A 22,936-nucleotide genomic window follows, 5' to 3' on the forward strand; every position below is an offset into this window, starting at 1 on the left:
CAGCTAAGGACGTGCTGCATGCATTAGTGCATGCCTGTCGCTGCGATGCACATAGCCGATCCGCGCCGCCTCGGCTCGTCTATCACCCGTCGATAGATTTATCAAGTATCGGCACCTCCGCGTCCATAATTTATACACCTTCCTTCGGTGCAAACGGACGTTACGACAGATCCGCGACGTATATCCGTAATCACTGACGTTGACCGGTATTCGCAACGGAACGTATCCAGCCTCGAAGATGCGGATTTAAACTGAACCCGCTTTTAGCCACTAGAATTTCTCGATAGATCTCGGAATTTTCTCATTTTACTAGGATTTTCGTGAAATACGTGATTTATATTTGATTCAAGATTTTTTAAGATTGCAACTTGAATTTTTTCCTCCTTTGCTTAAAAAAAAATATGAAGAGTTGCTTCGAGATTTGTTAAATTTTATTTATGAATTTCAATTTAGAAATAATTTTTCTTTTTATATTTACAATTATGTTAGAAAAAGAATTTCGCTGACAGAAGATTGAATTACTATATGTACAGTATGATTTAAGCTAAACTTGTAGGCTACCTTTGTGCAATCAAACTATAATTGAAGGCTGAATTATTAGTGAATTTTGATCATCTAAGCAAGGCTAACTTGTACGTAAACAAGGTACTATGTCAAGAATTGAAACATGCTCGTCTATTTGTCAAAAAATTTTTCTAATCTCTAAGAATCGTCACAGGAATTAAACGTAACGATATCATTATTACAATGCAAAATTATCGTAATACGTCAATGTTTAAAAAGATATTTAGTAAATATATAATGTATAATATGTAATATAAATATTTGCATATCGCAATAATTTTGCATTATAATAATGATATCGTTTTTCAATATATATCCTACTATGTAGGTAACATAGTAGAATCAACTCGCAGTTGTAAAATGAAGTATTCGTTATACTCGTAATTGCCTGCGGATTTATAATGAGGATAACTTATGGCATTCGAAGTTCACGAAGCTCACGGATTTCGACCTTTCGTGACCACCTATTTTGATACCATTATTCGTGACTGGTTCTGGTGAGTCATTTTATGTCGGTAATGCATTCCGATGCGGCAGTTTTCTCGGGCTCGATTAATCACGAGAATCGGCGACGGACGAGCTGCATTTGTTCATTGATCGTCATTTTCCTAATCTTTCCGTCCCCGTATGGTTCAACAGAGCATTACTTGCGATCTACTCTTGTGCAGCATCGCTTACCGGCTAATAAGATATTCATCCATCTTAGCGGTTTTCCAATTAACCGGTGTTTGTCTTGTCCCGTTTCTTCGATCTTACGATTCTTATATGAATCGAGAGCCGGAGCTCATCCATCTGTCCATCGGAACTCTGGGGCTCTTCTCGCTTGCACGCGGACGTTTTATGTGCGATCAGCGTGGGTGGAACAATTCGAACGCTGCCCGCGAGGGACTTATCTTCGAAACGGTTAACTCCTGCGCTTTCACTCTAAACCATCTATATCTTTGACGCTGATTTTTATTCTCTTACGAGTATTGTTTCCTGAAATATCTCTCCGCGATTCTAAATCTTTTTGCATTGTCATTGCGTATTTTAACTTTAGATCTGAACTTGATTTATCATATATAAAGATACGTGAAAATAATGTCGAGAATTAAAATAATCTTGAAAAATTATTATTATTATTTATTTATTTTTTTTTTTTTTTTTGAAGCAAGATTTTATTCTCACAGAGTGTAAGGATATATATGGCAATGTGCGTTTAATTTTCATCTCGGTAAACAAAGTTAAAGTTGCGCATTGCTTCATCCACGGGTGCATGGCGCGATGGTAATATACGACTTGTACCATGATCTTTTTTATTATCGTTATGCGATACTCTTTTACGTCTTGCAAGAGAGCGCGCGCGCATAAAAAGTATTATATTAACGACTGCAAAAACTCATTCGCATGCATATGCGCACGTATTACTTTTGATGGCGTGATATTTACGATATGTATAAAAAAAAAAAAAAAGAAAATGGAAAAGGAGAAGGATACGAACCCGGGGGACACGATAACGAAGGCGCGATTTATCGCGCAGCAATAGTGAGCGTCGTAAAAGTACAGCTTTGAGATTAATGCAACGCGTGCATGAACCGATTACCTGCCGACGCATATCTTAATCTGGATGCCATTGCGCCTTCATGTTTTACGAGCGGTCGATTCTCTTTCAGAGCTGTTCCGATACCCTTCCGGGTTATTAAAAAATTATGTATTATACCTTCCACACGTACATCCTACATTAATCGAAGCCGATATAATACTGTCAACGCACTCTCAATAATTTTTTTAATTATTTTACATACTCGTTAACGAAGATGTGTATTATTGTTTCCAGAGAAGAGATTTAAAATTTATGAATAAATTTAATTTTGAAAATTCGAGAAAGAAAGAGAGATATATCTGACGAATCTCGGTTTGTTTAAAATCTTTTTGTGATCTCTTGACTGACGAATTGGCATATATTTAATTGCATTTCTGCATTTACTTTCACCTCGCCTAGTGCAATTACGCTTTTGTCATTTAGTGTGCACAAGGCGACGCTTAATAATGGTAAATATACATTAATGTGCCGCTTGACAAAGAGATAATCTCTCATTTTGCGTTTACGCCACAGGGTTGCGTGATGTAGTTTAAAGTCGTCGTTTAATACAACGAAATAATAAATTTTAATTATTTCCAGAATGAAATCTCCGCTTACGCGAATTGAGCGCAATTCGTTGCGCATAATGTTGGATTTAATTTCATTGTAACATTGCATCATAATGTAACAGTAATTATTTCACTTCAAATTATAAAACAATTTTTGAAATCATGTACCTTTAGCATCGATATTTGCTACAAACATGTGTATTTAGCATATTCCGGATTTATCATACTTATCGTAAAATCTAGATAAAATTTGCGTAAACTTTGGATACATTCACGGTGTTTTTTTTTTTTCTACGAAACGCGTAGAATCTTCGTATCTTCGCGCAAAAGTTTATCGCGATCGTCTCGTGGGATCTCCCTTTTCAACTTCGAACATTCACCGTCGATGAATTTGCGGCACGATGTGAATAAGCGTTATCGCGCACGTTATCTTCGCACCTGACGGATAACCGGTACTTTGTACGAACGAACCACCGTCAATAAATTTCTAAACGTCGTGGCGGGCCCCGCGGCACGGGAATGAGAAATAACGCTTCGCGATTAATCGACGCAAGTCCGGTCGCTCGCGCTAATCTGCGCGCTTCGCGTACGCGGCCTCGCGGAAACTTAATTGAAAACACATAACGCCTAACGAGTTCCGCGACGCGGGTGGCATGTCCACCCACCTACCATTCGTGCACGCGCACGCGAGCACACGCATATATTTCCGCGCGTCTAATGCGCCCACCCGCTGGATTATATAATATGCGATAATCGACGTTATTCTCCGGAGTAAACGACGGATCCATTCGCGAATGATAAAGCCGAAAGAAAAGCCCGTCTTAGCCCGTTAAGAAACATATTTTATATTTTTTTTTTCTTACAATATAATAATTATTTACATTGCTATTGCTATAACTTTTCGATATTTTTATCTCTATTATATATTTTATATTTATTTTCGATATTTTTATCTATATTATATTTTTTATATTTATTTATATATATTTAATATTTTATATTTATAATATATTTTATATTTATTATTATGTTAATATTTATTAAAAATTGCGCAAATTTATGGATACAAATTATTGTTTGAGATTTATTCCACGTCATTTGAGAACGCGAGATTCTACAACAAGTGACTACCTTTGACTTTGGGTCATGAGATAGGCGCTTTATCCTCGACGCCATGCGCCGTGACTATCTCGAGATCGATTCTCTCAGTCGATTCAAGTACTCTCCCTTTTTCTTGGCGGATTAGCGGGGGCCCCCCCTTTTATCCGCCACCGGACACGCGAAGCGCTGTAACCTCCGTCCTGCCACTTATCTCTCTCAATCATCCCTCTGGATTCGCGCGCCCGGCGTGGCGCGGGCGATCTTTAGCGGCGAGGCACTAATGTCGGGCGATTATCCCTCAATTTGGTGGATTCTAAAAAATCCACGCCGCGCACGCTCTCTCTGCCCATAAATCGGCGGATTAACCCTGGCGTTTAACATTATCAATTACCCCCTGACGTTCCTCGGCGCGCGAAAGCATCGGATATACGTGCGCGCGAGAAAAAAATCATGGGAGGTAAAAGATCATACGCGGACGAGGGCGAGCGAAGACGAAGAAAGACGAAGGTGAAACGAGAAGGCGAAACATGCTAAAACCGAGTATTATTACCTCTAATGCTTAGTATTAACCCTGTTGCGCTAACGTGGGCGAGGGAAGCGAACGCCTAGACAAGGATTTTCATCATTCCTACATATGCTAAGCAAACAAACAGCTGAAGATGTTTTCTACAAATTGAAAATATTTTTTTCTCGAAGATTTTTAATAATCAATAATCAAAAAACGTTAACAGTAATGGAAATATTATAGTTTGGAGAAAAAATAAAATATTCTATTTTTTAATACGATTAGTATAGATTTCATTAAAATTAATTATTAAATTAATAATTAATTTTTAAAGAATTTTGTTTCCTTTATAAAAATAGTATTATAGTATATAAGAAGAAATTGCGAATTATTAAACTTAATTTATTTAAACTGTCTGTACGTTATTCTGCTATATCCTTAATCGTTAATTTAACTCTTGTTAATTTAATTTAAAAATTTTATTAATTTAAATTTATAACTTTTTACCGGAAAAACTATTTTTTTTTTCAGAAACATAATTAAATGATTGCATTATCACGATTTTTAAGTAACACGATCATATCGATATATTTTTTATGTTAAGGGATATGTTGGAAAAAGGGCACGGAAAAAGAGAATGAAAATAAAGAAAAAAAATAAGGATGAAACACGAAGTAACAACGAACCAAGCTCTGTCAGATCGTTTCTGTTTGTGACGACTGCGTGCCCCATTAGAGAGCGAAGATCATAGGTCTCGGCTAAAACTATGAGAAGAGTTAATGGCTCTAACGAGACGTTCGGAACGAGATCTCGGAGGAGGGAGGGAGGAAAAAGTGTCCGAAGCAGCGGCTAATTAAGCGTGCCCGGCGCACGAAAATTACGGTTAATAATACCGCTGTTACCACGTCGTGGTTCGACCGACTGAATTCATAATGATTCCTCGATACGATTCGAAGATGCTCATGAGGTTTTTGCTATGATAAGAGACAAATAATTAATGAAAAATGAATTATATACGTAGTGAGAATGGTCATTTTGATAATATTCGTCACGCGCTGAATAATAATTAATTTATTGTACGATACTTTTTAAACTTTTGTGAAAATTATGTTTAATTGAGATGTCGGGTGTATTTCATAAAAATTGCATTTTGAATTTTTACAATTTCTTATAAATATATAATATGTGTAAAAGTTTATATTTTATTCACAAAAAATCGTAAAGAAATATAAATTGTAATTGAAAGAAAAAATAAAATTATAATTTGCAAAAATATACAAGAAATAGATAATAATATAATATTTCTTTAACTTTATACATATATATTAATGTTGAAAAATTTGAAATGCGAATATTATATATATTACATCCGTCTTTTTTGCGCCACAATTTCTTCTTGAAATTGGCTGTCAATCTTATTACGCGTTGCACGACATATATTACTTAATTTCAGATAATTCGGCTTGTCAAGATGCACAGTGAGACACGTAATACATAAGAGCGATGCAGCAACGGTACGTGTTTCAACTCTGTTTCAGATATCTGTTCAGGTTCGTGAAGACGAGGCATTAAATTTCATATCGCGTCAGCTTAAGTGATCGTTCCGCACGAACGTTCCGCTTAACTTACGACCATGCACCCCGTGTTATCGCATTACTTTGTGTGTGTGTGTGTGTGTGTGTGTGCGTGTGCGTGTGCGTGTGCGTGTGTGTGTGTGTGCGTGGCGTGTGCGTGTGCGTGTGTGTGTGTGTGTGTGTGTGTGTGTGTGTGTGTGTGTGTGTGTTGAACCGATTCTAATCAATTTAGACATTAACATAGATTTTCGTTGAAAAAGAAGATATTATATATACTTCTCTCTATACAATGGCACTATAATTCATTAATTCGCTAAGACATTAGCTATTAGAGACTCTATTATTTAATTTTCTTTCTCTGAAAATGAAGACACAAATTTTGACAAATGTTATTCGAAGTATTACAATGATAAATATATAGCAATAATTAATCCAAGATATTTAAATTAAAAATAGAATTTCTATACAATTTCTAAACATATTCCAAAAAAGAAACAATGTAATTTATTTGTGTGATTATCTCTGTATTGTTAAAATTATTTTAATTATTTCAATTTTATAGATATGGATTTTTTAATTAGAAATTTAAACTCGATGATTTTGTATAATTAAAATTACACGGTGCTAATAACGTGTTTAGCAGCAAAAACAAGCTATACTCGCGTAACAAGGTGAGTTTGCAAATTATGGTTTTATGTCGATTACGTGGGCCGAGCTACAGCTTGGCAATTTCTATAATCAAATGAAAGACATGCACGATCAAAATATCATCAGCAGCACGATCAACAATGATATCGCAAAACCGCCGCCGTCTTTTCGTTCTATCATGCGAATATATTGGCCCCGCGCCGCTAACGCGACTGCTAATTAGTAACAGCATGTCACGGATATTTAACACGCTTGTCGGCCCGTTCTCACAAATCGCAGAAAGTGCAGTGAAATGCAGCGGCCGCGATGTCAACGGTCATCAAAACTCTCTAGATAGCGAAGTAAATCGCAATTTTCCATGTAACACGGTAATAAACTGTGGCTGCCAATTTCATAAAGGATGGTAGGTACCTATGTAGAGGCGTCTCACGGTTTAAATACCGCAATAATTCGCGAAATTCCGCGGAAACGTCGAAGGCGAATTTATTTATCGTACCGAACACGCGAGCGCGAATCCGTCGTAATGATAAGCGAAGTATCTTAAACAAGTCGATCTCGCCTATAACCTCGCGAAAAGAAATCATAAAGCGATTTATAACATGCCATCGCGGGGAATTACGTCTCGGGAAGGATGCGAGCGCAAGAAACGTTTGCATTTCTTCACTCGGTTGATTTATCTGCGAGAGGTTGCGCGAGCTGCATCGTGCTCGTCTGACATCGACCTTCGATCCTCGATCGCTGATGGATCGAGGGCACGGTACCCTGCGACCGCCATGGCACGTTCCCGCAAAGTGGCAAACGCATATCCCATGCTGAATGAAATTATATATACTTCAATCATTGCTCCCATTACTTGCTTGCGTTTAATATCTTTCCGGAATATCACGATTCTCCCTTCCCCAACTTTTGTGATGTGTACTTCAGATAATAGCAATTACATAATATGTTCCTTACAAGGTGCGAGAGATGCCACATAATCGTGTAAAATCATTATAATCAGTTAAGCGATAGGTTCTTGGAAATAGGTTTCCACTCTGCGAAGATAGCTTTCCGGCCTCTTAGAAAATGAATATTAATTAACATCGCCTTTGTTATGTAATACATTATGTTTTTTGTTATAAATGATTTTTATAGGATTCTTGGATTAATAGCGCATATTGCTACACAAACTTCTATAAGTTTTTAAATAAATAATTTATTTATAAACGTCAAAACAACCAGAATGTTTAGCTAATTGAAGTAATTTATACAAGTAAGAATTTTCTTATAACAAATATTTCCCTTTTTTTTTTTGCAGCATCACCATCCTTGCCATCGTTGAGCGAAGCAGCGTGGGACAGAGATCGCGATCGAGATCGGAGCCGGGAAAGAAACCGGGAGCGCGAGAGAGTGCGGGAGAGAAGTGGCGAGAACGAGAGAGAATGTCAACAAGAACGAGAGCCCGCGATCAGGGACAGAGAAGCGCGAGATCGGGAAAGGGAGCAATGCGATCGAGACAGGGACAGGCAAAGGGACAGGGAAAGAGATCGGGAGAGGGACGTATCGGTCTGCGTGATGGAACCACCCGATTCCGTCTTCCCGATCTCCCCTTCCGCCGCCTTTCTCGCGTTGCAGAGGATAAAGGCTTCTTAGTAAGTATTATTATTCACCTGTTGCATCCTCTATCTAAGCATAAGCGTGTATTTTATGTTGCGTAAAGGCTGCGAGAAGACGATATTGAAGATATAGCGTTAAGTTTATGTATCTGAGAATGTATGATAAAAATTAAATGATTAATCGCGAAGTGAATTTACTTTATGGATGGGCGAGAATAATTTAATGTCCTGAAGTTTCTTCCAGTTAATTATAATCAACAATGTTACTTGTATTTTCGCGTATATACATAACACAATCATACCAATTTCGCTTTTAAATATTATAACATTTTTGCGAATGACATTGTACGGAATTTTTCTGTATTTGAGATCTTTAATTAAAAGGAATCGCGATTGATCATTATCACGCTATGTAATGTGTTCAAATCGATAATTTGTGGGAATGTTGGGGAAAAGATGTACAGAATAAGCGCGCAGAAGAAACGTGTCGAGTTTGCTGCGAAATACAAAGACTGACTTTATTATCGCTTCGCGCAATCGGTCGAAAACAGCGGGATACCAGAGGGGAATACTTATTCACGGACGTCGATGCTTACGTTCAATCGTATTTCATCGAATGCATAAGCACGTCCAGGGTTAATAGGACAAGATCGTGCGCCCGCTGTAAATCTCGTTTAATTTGCTGTCGCCGCGCGCGCACTCGCGCGACTGTCGTTTCCATTGTACCCAGGTCTCCCGATCCATCTCTCTTACAGAAACCATGTCTTGACATCTCACACATACATATATATATGTATATAACATGTACAAGAAAACATGGTAATCTCGTGACACCCGGTGCACGCTACAAACCTCATTTTACACGTCCTGTCACGATTTCTTTCGAGCACGCGCCTAAGTAATTTCGTCCCGCTTCTTTCGCCCAATTAGCGTGACGCCGATTCATTATACGCTTTTTGCAAATCAACCTGCCTATACCGCGCATGAACTCTGCGTTTGATCTCAATTTTTTTTAAGAGTGAGAAACTTAGCGCTACCCTACAAAAAGCATCATATATACACAAAGAAATGATTTTATATTAAAATTTTTTAATTCAAGCCTCTCGTAATTTTGGTACGCTAATAGTTATATCTCGTAATTTATTATTTAGCTTTGTTTTACGTACAAAGAGAAAATGGTTGCAAATCGTGTTTGATATAAATTTTAACTTGTTTCTTATACGTACGTTTCTACTTATCTCTTTATACGTCGAATAGATACGAATATATGTGCATAAGAGGCCCGCATATCAGTACCCCCTGCGGAGGATCCGTCACGAGAACTAATATTTTACGATAAATACACTTCCCCGTTGGACTCTGGTCTATTTATTAGATCGCCAGATTTATAATGACTCCAACTGAGTAATGACTTATTAGATCTCCTTATCACGTCATTGTTGATACAAATAGCAAGGTTTGTTTTTAAATTGGATTTTTCCAGCTTTAATTGTACACGTTAATTTTTGCAAATAATTTTGACTCTCACTTTGACTCGAAAAGAAAGCTTTGCATTTGTAAACAACGTGTTATTAGAAACTCATTCATTTAAAAATGATCAAGTAATACTTTGTTTATTATGGAAATAATTTCTCTCTTTCTATATTTATTTTATAAGTACGAAAAATTTTAATTTGCACCGATTTAAATTTATATTATTAGAAGAAATGATAAATTTTCTATGCTCTATTGTAGAAATTATAAAATGCGAAGAATTATCAGTTTAAATTTTCTTCTTTTTTTTATGTCCCTCTTAATAAATTTTGAAGTGAAAATGCTTAATCTTTCGACATCTTTTTTGACATCATTATAATTTTTTACTAAAATTATGGTGATCTTATAAGAAAAATATCAAAAATATTTTGAAATAAAAAAATAAACAAAAATAGGAATAAAATTACACTGAAAATAGCGACTTTATAAATATTAAAAACGAATCTCATATAGTATTCTTCAGCTATATGTCTAGTAAGAATGACAGATGATCCGTGATGGAACAAGCGATGCATGCGCAAAACAGTCGATGAAGATGTCTTCTCCACATATTGGAATTGATATTGATAGCAGCAACTGGTGCTTTTTCGAACGACGAATTTCTTGTCGCTCGTCGTAATCAATGCCATCTCAAGAATACATATATCGATGTATCATTATGAACACCAGAAAGCAATCTTAGAGTCGCAAGAAAACGCGCGATCCTACATCTGATTCTTTTATAATTCACCGTGTGTCGCATGTTACGCCGTTTTATAGCGTCTGACTTTTTTCGACGTGGAATATTATTTCTCATCTTTTCTCAGTCATGTATTTCATTTCGAAAACGTTAACTACTTTTCATGCATAATCAAAAGCTGGTTATTGAGCAGGTTATTGTAGGCATGAAGAATAAGATTAATATAGAGAAAAATCGTATACTCATCAAGATCAATTTTCAGAAATAAAGTAAAAAAAATGTTATGTCGATAATTATGTATATAATCTGAATTTCTCTTTGAATTTCAGCGCATTCCAGAAACGTCCGCTTCCGGGAGGTATCGGATTAGGTGGTAGAGGAAATGCCGGCGTTGGCGGAAACGGCGCCAATTTAGGTGTCGATGGCGATTGCGGAGACGCGCTGAAGAGACGCAAGGTTCACAGATGCGACGTCGCCGGTTGTGACAAGGTTTACACGAAGAGCTCGCATCTCAAGGCGCACAAGAGGACCCACACTGGTAAGTTAGTCTTAATTTTGAGCAAGTAATTTTGATACTTTTTGGAAAGTCTGGATGTATTGCGAAAAATGCATTTGAATAAAATATGCAAAATTTAAAAGATATATCTCCGGATGAAAGAGATATATCACTATATTAAATACGCATTAAAGAAAGAAAAGGGTAAAAAAAAGTTAGTTAAATTATACATACAGACGTGTTGTATCATAAATCTCTCGATTCTAATACACGATAAGCAAGCTAATCAAGATTAAATACATCAATCGATTCGAAGAAACAAACTTGCTACATTCTCGAGGATCGTTATGTACGATCGTGAGTCACGCGTATGCGTCAGCAATCGTCAGAACAATCGCGCGTCATTTTATCATCGGTCCCTTCTCTCGCATGAGCGGTTTCGCTGGTGACGTTATCGTTTCAATGATAGCAGGATACTTGAAATCAGCGAGCGCGTAATATCTGATAAGAAAGCTAAGGGAAAAGAAATTGATTTAATTATGAGAACAACCATATCTCGTTATTGTCACATGGCTATTACACGTCACAAGCTGGGACCTCAACGAAATAGCGTGATGCTTCGAGCGGACGTGGAAATGGCTTCTTCTTCTCGTACAAGAGGAGGAGGAAGCTTCGGTTACGTATAGATTGGAGCCATTATCTTCGCCTTCCCACGTTAAATTGACGCGACGCTCGCAACCTTGCTACCAAATATCGCCGTGAGATCCATGCACCGATAATGATAATAATAATGTTTAACCTGAGCGTACGGCCGGTAGTTAACGACTTGTCGCCCGATCGGGTCAAGTGCTCGACGGTGAACCATTAGTCATCGGGCATTCCTTTTAATATCTACGAGACCGAGGCTGACGCGCTTCTCTCAAACGAGGTGTTCAAATTGGACGCGGCGCATAACCGGTAGTCGCTCGACGCGAGATTTATTACGCGGATTCGATTACGATAAAAGTTCTGAGAATAGATTTTTTTTATCTTATACGATAAACGCGCTTTTATTTACGGAGGATCATGGAAGAGCTAATTAATGAGAACCATCGATTCAATCATGTGTTGCCTCACGCGCTTTACAAATTTACATCAGCCTCGAACACGCGACTCTCTCTCTCTCCCTTTTGCAGGATAACAGATAAGAGGCACACATCATGTTATTCTCCGCAAAGATTTTTCGCGCGCGTGATCCGCGGCCTGTGAGTCACGGTCAAGGGTCGCCGACTTTCGCACGCTAGGATTCACGACTGGTACAGCCTCGCGGAAATTCGATACCGTTCCGTAACGTCGCCGTAGAGATGCCTTTCTGTCCGGCAGGAGAGAAAACTCGCACTTTTATCCGCTTTCGTACGGGCGCCTCTCTCGCGTATAGATCCAGGCTCTCCGGCTATTTATTACCGCGTCACGAGAACTTGGAAGAGATCGCGCCGTTCCATTCCGTGTGCATACACAACCGCGGCGCGGCGGTGGTTGCTTCAGGAATTTCCGGTGGATAGGTACCTTCGTGAAGGCATCGCCGCCGCCGTCTGGAGAAGGCAGCGGCAGCGGGGAGAGGGCGTGGTCGTGAGAACCAGGATCTTTTGTCTGGTCCATGGTACAACCGAGACGCAGCGCGATCGCGGTTCTCAACCCACAAATGCTCGACAAGGAGAAACATTGATACCTTTTTTGATAAATATTATTATCGAGATTTTATACACATATATACATATATAAATATTTAGAAATATTTTTTCAAACAAGATTAATCAAATTTTTATCTTTTTATTAATGATATATGATGCATTATTTCTAGAGTATTATTATGATATTCTACTGTTACAATTTGCGATCTCTGCATTACTAAAAATTTTTAATAACTTGAAACAATTATCACAATATCCGAATTTAATTATTTTTTTTTACTTTATTATTATTCTTTATTTTATTTTATTCAGACGTGAGATAAAAGTCAATCATGTTTAGCGCTGAGTATATGTACCAGAGAGTATTGATTTTAAATAACTGTATTCACATATGAAAGGTATACTTGATATCTTGATAAGTTTTTTTTTTTTATTCCACGAAGAGAAACTGGCTTCGAAGTTTGCGAAGAACGGAACATGATTCGCGCATTAGCATGCAATTATAATGGACGGTTTTACGAAGTTTGATCGGCCGACAGTCGAAAGACCATTACTTGACGTGCAACTCGATTGTGTACTTGGCTTCGACTAATTGTTTCAACGATCGGTTTAGCGCCGGTTTCTAATGGCAAATCGCCGCCATCATTCTAACACGCTGATATTGCCTGAATGTGGGAAATGCCAATTCATTGATTACCGTCATTTCTACCTTTTCCGCGCTGTAACTCACTCGCGCGATCATGACTGTCATTGCGAAGCCGATAGGAGCGATCATAAAATTGAGGTTTGTCAAGAAATAACATGCTTGTTAGTTTCCAACAATTCATAGTTTCAATATCATATTCCATTAGTTTTGAAATATTTCACAAATTGTTTCTCATTACAATAATTTTTATTTCTATTTTTATTAAATATTTCTCTTTTTTTTAAATATTTTATTCTGATAATTATTCGTTTTAAGGCTCTTAAATATTATACTAAAATTTCTAAATATGCATTGCTCCGTTTACTGCATGTATATTTCTTGCGCCATTAACTATAATTTTTATTCGATTAAAAAATTATGTACACAATTTTTATAAATTATTTAGTTAAAAGTTATGAGTTTAAATTATGACGTTTAGAACTTTTCAATAAACCTGTGGATCCCAAAGCGGGAATAACAGGTCGAAAGGTGAAATGCAATGAACAATATTAATTGTTTATGCATGTTGGACGTTGTTCATATTACGCGCCTCATTGACGATGTAACGGAACACAATAACAGCCTAATATTATTTTTAATATCGACGAATAATAGCATACCTGACACACGTTGTTGCGTGTAACGAGAGTTGCATTACAGGTAGAGAATCATAGCTCATTATGAGCACACGGTAAATCGCCCTTACACGATTATATGATTAGAGATGTTTCCTACGCCCATTAACGTATACATAAAATTTCTTATCTACCTGTGAGAAATCACATAGCAACATGTATATCTACGGGGTATCTTTAATTATCGCATTTCCCTCAGCTGTGTATGTCCGCGTGCATTAAGAAATGCCAATGTGCTTCTTTTAAAGCTCGTTATTTTCTACACCAGAGTTTTCCGCTAGAATCCCGGTTTTGATTGACTAGCGCGAGAGAATTCTTAAAAAGACATAAATATATATCAGAGTGATATAAATTTAAATGTATTTATAATTGATTATAATCTATACGAGTTGAACAATACACTCATATTCTACGTATAGAAATATATTAAGAATATATTCAGTTATTTTTTTCATACTTTATTTAAATAAATAATAAATTATAATAAAATCAATTATTTGATTTCTTGCTATTTCTTTTTATATCATTATTAATTAATCATGTATTGCTGCTACAGCGAAAAATTTAACAAATCAGAGAAGATAAGGAACCAAAACTGAGGATCACTGTGCATAACTATCAGATATAAGTTCTGTGTCAGCCGACTGGCGTGACCCTTGATAGACGGGAGGTTTGTTGAGAGACCTCGTGTATTAATTAAAGCGAATTAGCCTTGGCGTAAGCCGGACAACGTCCGCCGATCGGTTCCGTGTATCGAAGGATACGCTGATCATCACAAGCAATTCGCTCTGTAGATTTCTCTACAAGTGGTAGTGCTTCGGGTACCCTGTTATTAACAATGCACTTATGCACTAATGCCGAAGGCTGCATTTACCTTCTCTGGGTGGGTTAACGATTTCCTGACGAGCACGCTTCTCCGCATTGTTCTTCTTGGTCATCGCAAATCATGGTTGCTCTCTTTTCTACAAATAACTTCCCACAATCTTAGCTCACCTTCGATAGCATTCATAATATTTAATAATCCTAATAATTTGCTTCCGCTCATTCATTTGCTTGCTGCTTTGTCAGCATATAAACTTAGGAGAATTGATTTGGTAATTGAGTTTCGTACATATGCAAAATAAATCTATGAATCAGCCTTATTTCAAATAAGAAAAAAATTTGAAATATAAAATAAATATCTTATAAATTATGAACTTTTATACACACACTCATACTAAATCTTCATTTTTTTTTTTTTTTTAATTTTTTTGCTAACTTTTAATCTCTTAAAAAGTTTTTTAAATTATTATCTATCGCGGAAAAAGATTCATATCATTTGATGAGAGAAACAAATTCAATTGTGTGCCTAAGAATTAGATAATTTATACAAAGCGTGTGTAATTTCAAGATGCATCGGAAACGTTGAGTCTCATTACGGTCTAAGATTGACATCACGTGAACGCTGCATCTATGAACGACACACATGGTTTATGTTTTTTCCTAACTAGTCGAGAGAAGAGCTGTTAGTTCGCTCCTCATTACTGGCACGCATCGTGTCGCTTAGCCATGCGTCGGAGCAACTTTCTCACGTGCTGTGATGTGATAATTATATGCTTCGCGTAGAAAATGTATCGAAACGTACAGCTTCGTTAACTGATAATCGAATCGCGAAATGTATTACGTACAAGCTGTCAATTTTACAGATTTAGCGATAATCAGCGAGTATCCACGGCTGATGTAAGGAACAATGTGCACAACATGACATAAATAGTTTGATTTTTCTTATGAAGAAGATTAGTGTAATTTATGTGTGAAATTTCCAATATACGTCTGCTTTATCATCTCCTCTAGCTTTGTAACTTACAGTTAATATATCATAGGTAACATCTTATTTGTATATCACGTCGCAATACGATACAACACTGTCTTCAATGTTTCGCTCCGCGTGACTCTAGTAGACTTGTGTCTCAAGATAAATAGTCTCATCTATCTCGCTATCTTGAAATGTAACAAAAGACGAGACACGCTATTATGCGATAATTAAACAATGTCTCCGCATGCGGTGATAAATGAATCGCGTGTATTTGCATCGCGAAAAAATTGTACGGTATTGCAGCGAGCTTAATGATCGTGTCGCTTTATTAGAGAGTTAGAAAATGTGCATGATGTAAGGCAAAGAAATAATACACAATCTAGATTAGAGTTTGAAGAATTGATATAAAAAGAATTTAGTCGCAATTGATGAGAAATAATATATAAGTAGCAATTTTAATTTAAATTATGTGCTTTTTTGCTAAAATCCTATAAAAAATATTGAATTGAAAGAATAAACATTTGCATTGTTTAATTCTATTTCGTCCATTCTCAGAGACAGTGGAAAACCAGAAAATTTAATTAAATAATCAGTAAGAGTTTGAATTTTTCAAGTGGAGACTTGTGCTTATTTCGCCTTATCATATTTCGATCTTTACACGCGCACGCAAATGAGAACAACGTCGCAAACGAATGGCCCCAATCTCGCTTAAGTTACGATTAAGTAACTTGACGGAAAAGAGAGTAGAACACAAACTAGGGGAGGGGAAGGTAACGCGACGTTAATCTATGGAGCAATAAACGCGCGGGCCGCGCGGAAAAACGCCATCGAAATACATTAATGACGAAGAGAACTAATGCGACGCCCATCGGTCGATATTACCCTCGTACGAGTTGTAAATGGACTAATTACTCACGATTACGCAACACAACCGTACGCGCGCGCCATTTCCTTCATAACGTCATTAGTCGTTCGCATATCCCCGGCGCGTTGCGCAATAATATTCGCCCGATAGACGTCGGGACGTGAAAACGGCCGATTTAGATCTACGGCGTGGAGAGAACGTGTCTTCGATCATCCGCGCCCCGCCGTTTCTCGGCACCGCTAAAGCTCAATAATCCTTTCCAGCCGCGCGGCAACCTGCCGTTCCCTTTGCGTCGCGTCTTTAATTACGGCCGGCTTTCAGGAACGCAGATATTATACCTCGTTAATTACCGTTCGGTAATTAGCCCCGCGGTACTGTCAAAAAGGTGGCGTTAATATTCCGTAGTGACTGGTGTTCTTTTTTCTTTCTTTCACAGCGTAGCGGCACTCCGCAGTTGTTACGGACAATGTAACGTCGACTATAATCGTATGGTAACGATGGTAATCCATTTTCCGAGATTGTGAATTGCGCATTGTTCCATTATTTTAGACAGAATGGGATAAATTGCGAGATGAAAGGAGAAGATAGAATGTTTTCACCTCCACTTCCATATATCGGATTTCTCGCGAAATTACCGGGAAGATGTTACCGAAAGCGCCATTTCTCATTAAAACGATCTCACGGTTATCTCCCTCCCCTTTGCGTGCGCATCGCGCAATAATTAAAACGTCCGATTTATAAAGATTAATCGTTCCTAATGCGTAATAATAAATGCGTGCGTTAACTCTGCTTCGTCTTGCGTCGGAGGCCGTAACTCGGCTCACGTCCCGCGACGCGATAATTGTTCCGCTTGTGCCTTAACACCGGCCATTTACAAGGGCAAATACCAAATTAAGGGTTAAGCGCCGCTTCCCGCTCCTCCGTCTCGATCCTCGCGATAATAACACTCCTCGTCTTGACCCGCTGTGACTTACGACCCCCGCAGTTAGCTAAGAAGCATCGCTCGGAAGAATTCGCGGACGCAGAAATATATCGATCAAACGGCGGCGATTTTCCATTCGCGAGATCGGATCCGGAGAAGACGACATATCACATCGTCGTCCTCGTCGCTCAACCCGCGGTCGATCGTTATCCGGCTCTAACCGACGCGGGTTTAATGAGATCGCGAAACCGGCCCCACCTGATCGTAACGATTCGCCGGCTCGTCTTCATCTCGACGACTGCACGAAGCGATTGAACTTGATGGCGATTACGTCGTTGTCTTGCCCTGAACAGTTTTCACAATTCTTCTGGAGCACATGAGAGCGATTTCTCACTTCTCCTTCGATTTTGCTCCTTCTTTCGTGGAAGAATTCACGCGTTTTGTAGTGCGACGTGGTGTACGGCAATGCGATTATGGAATCGAAATTATTTTGAAGGTAAACAAATTGATGAAATTATACATTAAGAGAGAAATTGATTTTCGACCATCGGATTTTGTTGAAATCAAAGTTAATGGAAAATATTACAGTAAAAATTATAATTTATTAAATACTATATAAATATATAATTTTTGTAATTGTAAAATATTAAAAGAAATCGCGATATTTTTATTCAATAATATTATATACGTGTATTATATTTTTACAACGGAATATTATAATTATTCAAATATTTTTATGTACAAACATAATCCTTGACAAACAATAAAATGCTTAATTTACGATTAATAATAATAAATATACTAATGTCGTTCCAGTTTTACAATAAATGTCAAAGGACATGTATTTTTTTTTATACAATTTATACTGTAAAATTTTCTCCTTTTCTCTGCATATGAAAAACACATTGGACACGTACTACCTCAGCAAAAAATTGCAATGCGAATAAGCTGACTATTACAAACGTCACAGATACTTCAGACACCATGATCTCAGCACTTCTAAGGCTCTGTGATACTCGATGCTCGATGATATTCAATATTTTCGATGATGATTGATTTTTTAAAAGAGACGTGCACGTGGAAGTTTTTATATAGAACTTCTGTATATTATATCTCGTGAGCGATCTTGATTTTTATACTTTTTTTTCGCCCCTTTTCTCACATTTTAAATCAATGTACGATCAACAAAGGCATGTTTTGATTCACGCCAATGTATGTGCATTTAAGCAGAATATAATTACTGGCACTACAAACAACTATATGTAATAATATTATTGCATTATTCGAATTACTTACGCTATGCATTTATTATTTAATTATCACATTTACATATAAACACGTTTCAAAATATATTTTTAAGTTTTAAACAGAGAATTGATATAATAAGAAATTTAGTTTTCGTGGAATTTAAGCAATTTATCCGCAGATTTGTCACATATTGTATGTTGAAACAGAATTAAATTCTCGATTCGCAAGTTTAACTAGAAACTTGGATTATTCATAGACTATTATCTAAATAATATATTTAAAATGTATTTTGTGGAAATTGCTAATATTAAGATTAATTTAAACATATATTTAATAATATGTAATGTGTATTTAATGAGCGTGTTTTGACTCGATGACCGAATATATTGAGGTCAACATACGAATCGCTTTGATTATATGACCGCTGAGTGAAATTTAATGTGCACATCAAAGTATAAATTATTTTAGTTATATATGACGCATTGATTAATACAATTGATATTGATTGCTATTTTTGTCTCTTTATGGAAATTCTATAAATCTCATAAATAAATTATATAAAAAAAGGCAACCATATTTAAAAATATTCTTACCTTATATTAGTTATTATATAAAAAATTTTTAAAAAGCAATTGATTTTTGAAAAATCATGTTCAACATTGAGATTCTGTTGTGATAAAGTTTATGTTAAATTTTTTTAATCATTTAAAAGTGCAACAAAATCAGAGCAATAAGCACGAAATCTTAAATTGCTTTTAATACTTTAAGCCCTATTTACCTAAGCCCATGCCAGCATAAGAAATCTAAAAATTGTGAAATAAATATATTCAGTATCCTTATCATCAAGATGTGCTCTCATTTATCTGTTACAGGCGAGAAGCCGTATCAGTGCACGTGGGAAGGTTGCACGTGGAAATTCGCACGATCGGACGAGCTGACGCGGCACTATCGCAAGCACACGGGCCAAAAGCCGTTCAAGTGCCATCTCTGTCAGCGATCATTCTCGCGAAGCGACCATTTGTCGCTTCACATGAAGAGGCACTGATGATGAAAAGGGCCGTCCACAGACGTCGTGCGACGCGAGAGAAAGCGCACGCTGATCGACAAGAGAGGCGGAGGTGAGAAACGGTTCTCGGCAATAGGCCAGTGATCACCGAGTGATCCTGGACGCGAGCAAGAGACGGACGATAATATTTCTTACATTTGGGACCTGAAGAGCCGCGTCGCGAGTCGGCCCGTCCCGAATCTCACGACAGACGACGGACCGGTCGATCGGGGGCGGGCAGTAACTAAGAAAAGAGAAAATAGATTGACGAAACAAACAAATCGTTTATTAGGTTTAGCGCTTAGTCGCGAACTAAATAATCGCGATATCGATCAACTTTGGTCGGCCGATATGCGATTCTCTCGATATGCTGTAACTTTTGCGAATCTTTTGACAGTGGGATCTTTCCGGCAATTGCAGCTACAATAATCGAACCGGTGAATCTGAATTACGAGCATTGAACGCGAGTGGTTAATTGTTTCGCCAATTGTCGGGCTTTGTTAAATGCACGTCAATCTGATCACTTTTTGAAGAAGGAAAGATTTACTTGCGTGTTTTAAATCGCAATCGAGATCGTAGATTCGGCACGATGAGACGTATCGTCATTATATATACGCGTATCTGTTCTCTTCTGTGTTTCTAGCCAATTTTTATTTGTTCTATTTTCCAGTTTGTTATATATATATATATATATATATATATATATATATATATATAATGTTTAAATAAGGCCAGCTCAACTAGTCTAGAGCACCATTTATCTCGTATACATTACGAAGAATAGAGCCAGTATATAAAAGTTAATTAATTAATTAAGCTAAGTAAATAGTTAGAATTTAAACTAAAGAATATATACATATATATATATATATATATATATATATATATATATATATATATATATATCGAACTCCGGTGACGGAGCTTGGGACTTAGCATGCTCAGTTAAATAAACTACAACCGTGATCGTAGATATTACGTAAAAGCATTAATAGAGCAATTTTTCGATTATGCACAAAGAATTTCGCGTTTAGAGACGGACAATCATTAACGTTTCATCATGTAGTAATGAAGTGAGATATAAAACGTCGGCATCCCAAAAGCCAGTATTATGTGAATGCGTAACAAGCAATACCATTATTAAATAGCATTATATATGATGCTTTTTAAAATGTCTTTTTAGTGGCAAAAAAGAAACAGCTTTTTTCGATCGTAAATCGTCAAATTTTGATTCCGCATAAGGTGCCAAAGTAGAAGGTGCAATCACGAAATATCGTTAGGTATACTATTTCGTGCTTTATGAAAGTAAATAAAAGCATAATCGAGTAAATTATTCTTTTCTAACGCGCTTTGAGATTTTTGATCCTGAGACACAAACGTTTCATACAAACGACAACAAGTGTTATACCGCATTTTACGCGATAGCATCATAATGGAAAACTTAGCAGCTCAATAAATATCCGCAGAACATCTCAAATATATGCTCAAACGCTCTGTGTCGTCTGTCGCAAGAACGATCCACTTTATCATGTATATTTATGACATCGTTCTTTGCGATTATCTAATTACAAAATAGCAATCGCATCAGGATGTCTTTTATGCATCGAATTGGCGATTTTGGAATTACTAATCCAAAAGTGCACAAATTAGACTGAGTATTTTAAGAAGATTATTTAATTAACCTTCAATTAATGTTCATTAGTTGATAAAAATTTATTTATATAATAATTGAATTTATTTATATATAAATGAGACATGATTTATTAAAGCTATATTGAAAAGGAAAATAAAAAAATTACTGTCGGAAATTTTAGGCACCGAAATCGTTGATTCCACATGTTATATGATGACGGATTTATGGAGGGACGCAAAAATCTCAATGCACTCGCTTCGTGTATAGTAATATATACATCGTGTACATAATTTCTAGAAACTCTGCGAAACGCGAGCCCTACGTAGGTGGCAGGCATAACATTAACCTGTTTCTTCAAATCGTGTTTTCGCCGCTGCATAATGCAATTAAAGCTTGGACATCTAAAGCCAGTTAAAACAATGAGACAAGAGATGCCAGTATATGCTAGAGAGCCAGTTTATATCATTAAAAAAGAAGAAACTCTCCGCGCGTAAAATTAACGCGAGGGTCGATAAATTAACATTTGTTACGTGTTGTATTCTGATAGGAAATAGTGCCTTCTAATGTTTAAGGAAGAGGACACTGCGTTAGGCCTTAAGTATACTGCTAGTGCCTTAAGTCACGCGAATTTTTGTGCTTATATACCTTTCATAATCCGATCCTTCAAAAATCCTCGCCCGGAGGATCAATTCGGCGCGCTTTATGGTATCTCCCTTGCAGAAGTTACAAATCGAACGTCACATGTCAACTCACACGAAATTCAGTTAAACGTACGCAAAACTTCAAGTAATTAGAAACAGAATAAATCCAGGAAAATTAAAATAGGCAATTAATCAGACAATTAATGGAATTTTAACTGATATATTACGTATAACACCGAAGTTTGGCCTACGTACTAACATATCTTATATTTCTGGCAAAATGTATAAATATTCTTTTAATCTCGATTGTGCGGTAGATCCTGATTGTTCGATATAATCGAAAATCTTGTTCCCCCTTCACAACTTTTATTACAATTTATAATATCATTATTTGATTACTTTCAATTTATATTCTCATTTCTGTAAATCTCATTACCATTACATTAAAATCTTGGAATTATTATTTGACATATTACTCAACATATCCTATAAATCAATTATCAATTATCGGTTCTCTGACAAGATAAATAATTAAATAAGAATCTATATATTACATAACTTATATATGTATTAGATGGACAAAGAAGCAATGAAGGCTATAGTGGAATCTTTATTGGGCAGAATTGATAGTATGTTTTTACAATGAATTATTTTCATATATTACATAGATGGTGAAAATAATAATGTGACACTATCTTTCATCATTTTTGTCCACATATTTGCGCTGGAATATGTCGATACATTTGTCTCTCACTTTTTATTTAAATTTCAGATTGTTATCTAAATAATCATATTAACGAAATTCGAATCTGAATCGTGCTTTTGTAATATTCAGAATGTTAATTAAAAACACTAGACGTTTCAACTTAAAATATCAAAAACTTGCGCAATTGAGGTTTCAATCTTCGTGATATCTTTCGACAAAGTTTATCGCTCAATGTTAAAGTTATCTAACTTGATTATCAATTTTAT

General features: G+C 36.6%; 1 protein-coding gene across 1 annotated transcript in view; it reads left to right on the forward strand.

The window, feature by feature from the left end:
- LOC126852579 (Krueppel-like factor 3) overlaps window positions 1–20,364 on the forward strand; it is a 279,045-nt gene extending 258,681 nt beyond the window's left edge. The window contains exons 5-7 of the mRNA XM_050597529.1: window positions 7,820–8,153; window positions 10,659–10,867; window positions 19,518–20,364. Of these exons, the coding sequence (XP_050453486.1) occupies window positions 7,820–8,153; window positions 10,659–10,867; window positions 19,518–19,690 (716 nt within the window). The 3' untranslated portion in view covers window positions 19,691–20,364. The remainder of the gene's footprint in view (window positions 1–7,819; window positions 8,154–10,658; window positions 10,868–19,517) is intronic.
- Window positions 20,365–22,936: the final 2,572 nt, after the last annotated feature.

The sequence above is a fragment of the Cataglyphis hispanica genome, chromosome 10 (assembly GCF_021464435.1).
Source record: "Cataglyphis hispanica isolate Lineage 1 chromosome 10, ULB_Chis1_1.0, whole genome shotgun sequence".
NCBI lineage: Eukaryota > Metazoa > Arthropoda > Insecta > Hymenoptera > Formicidae > Cataglyphis > Cataglyphis hispanica.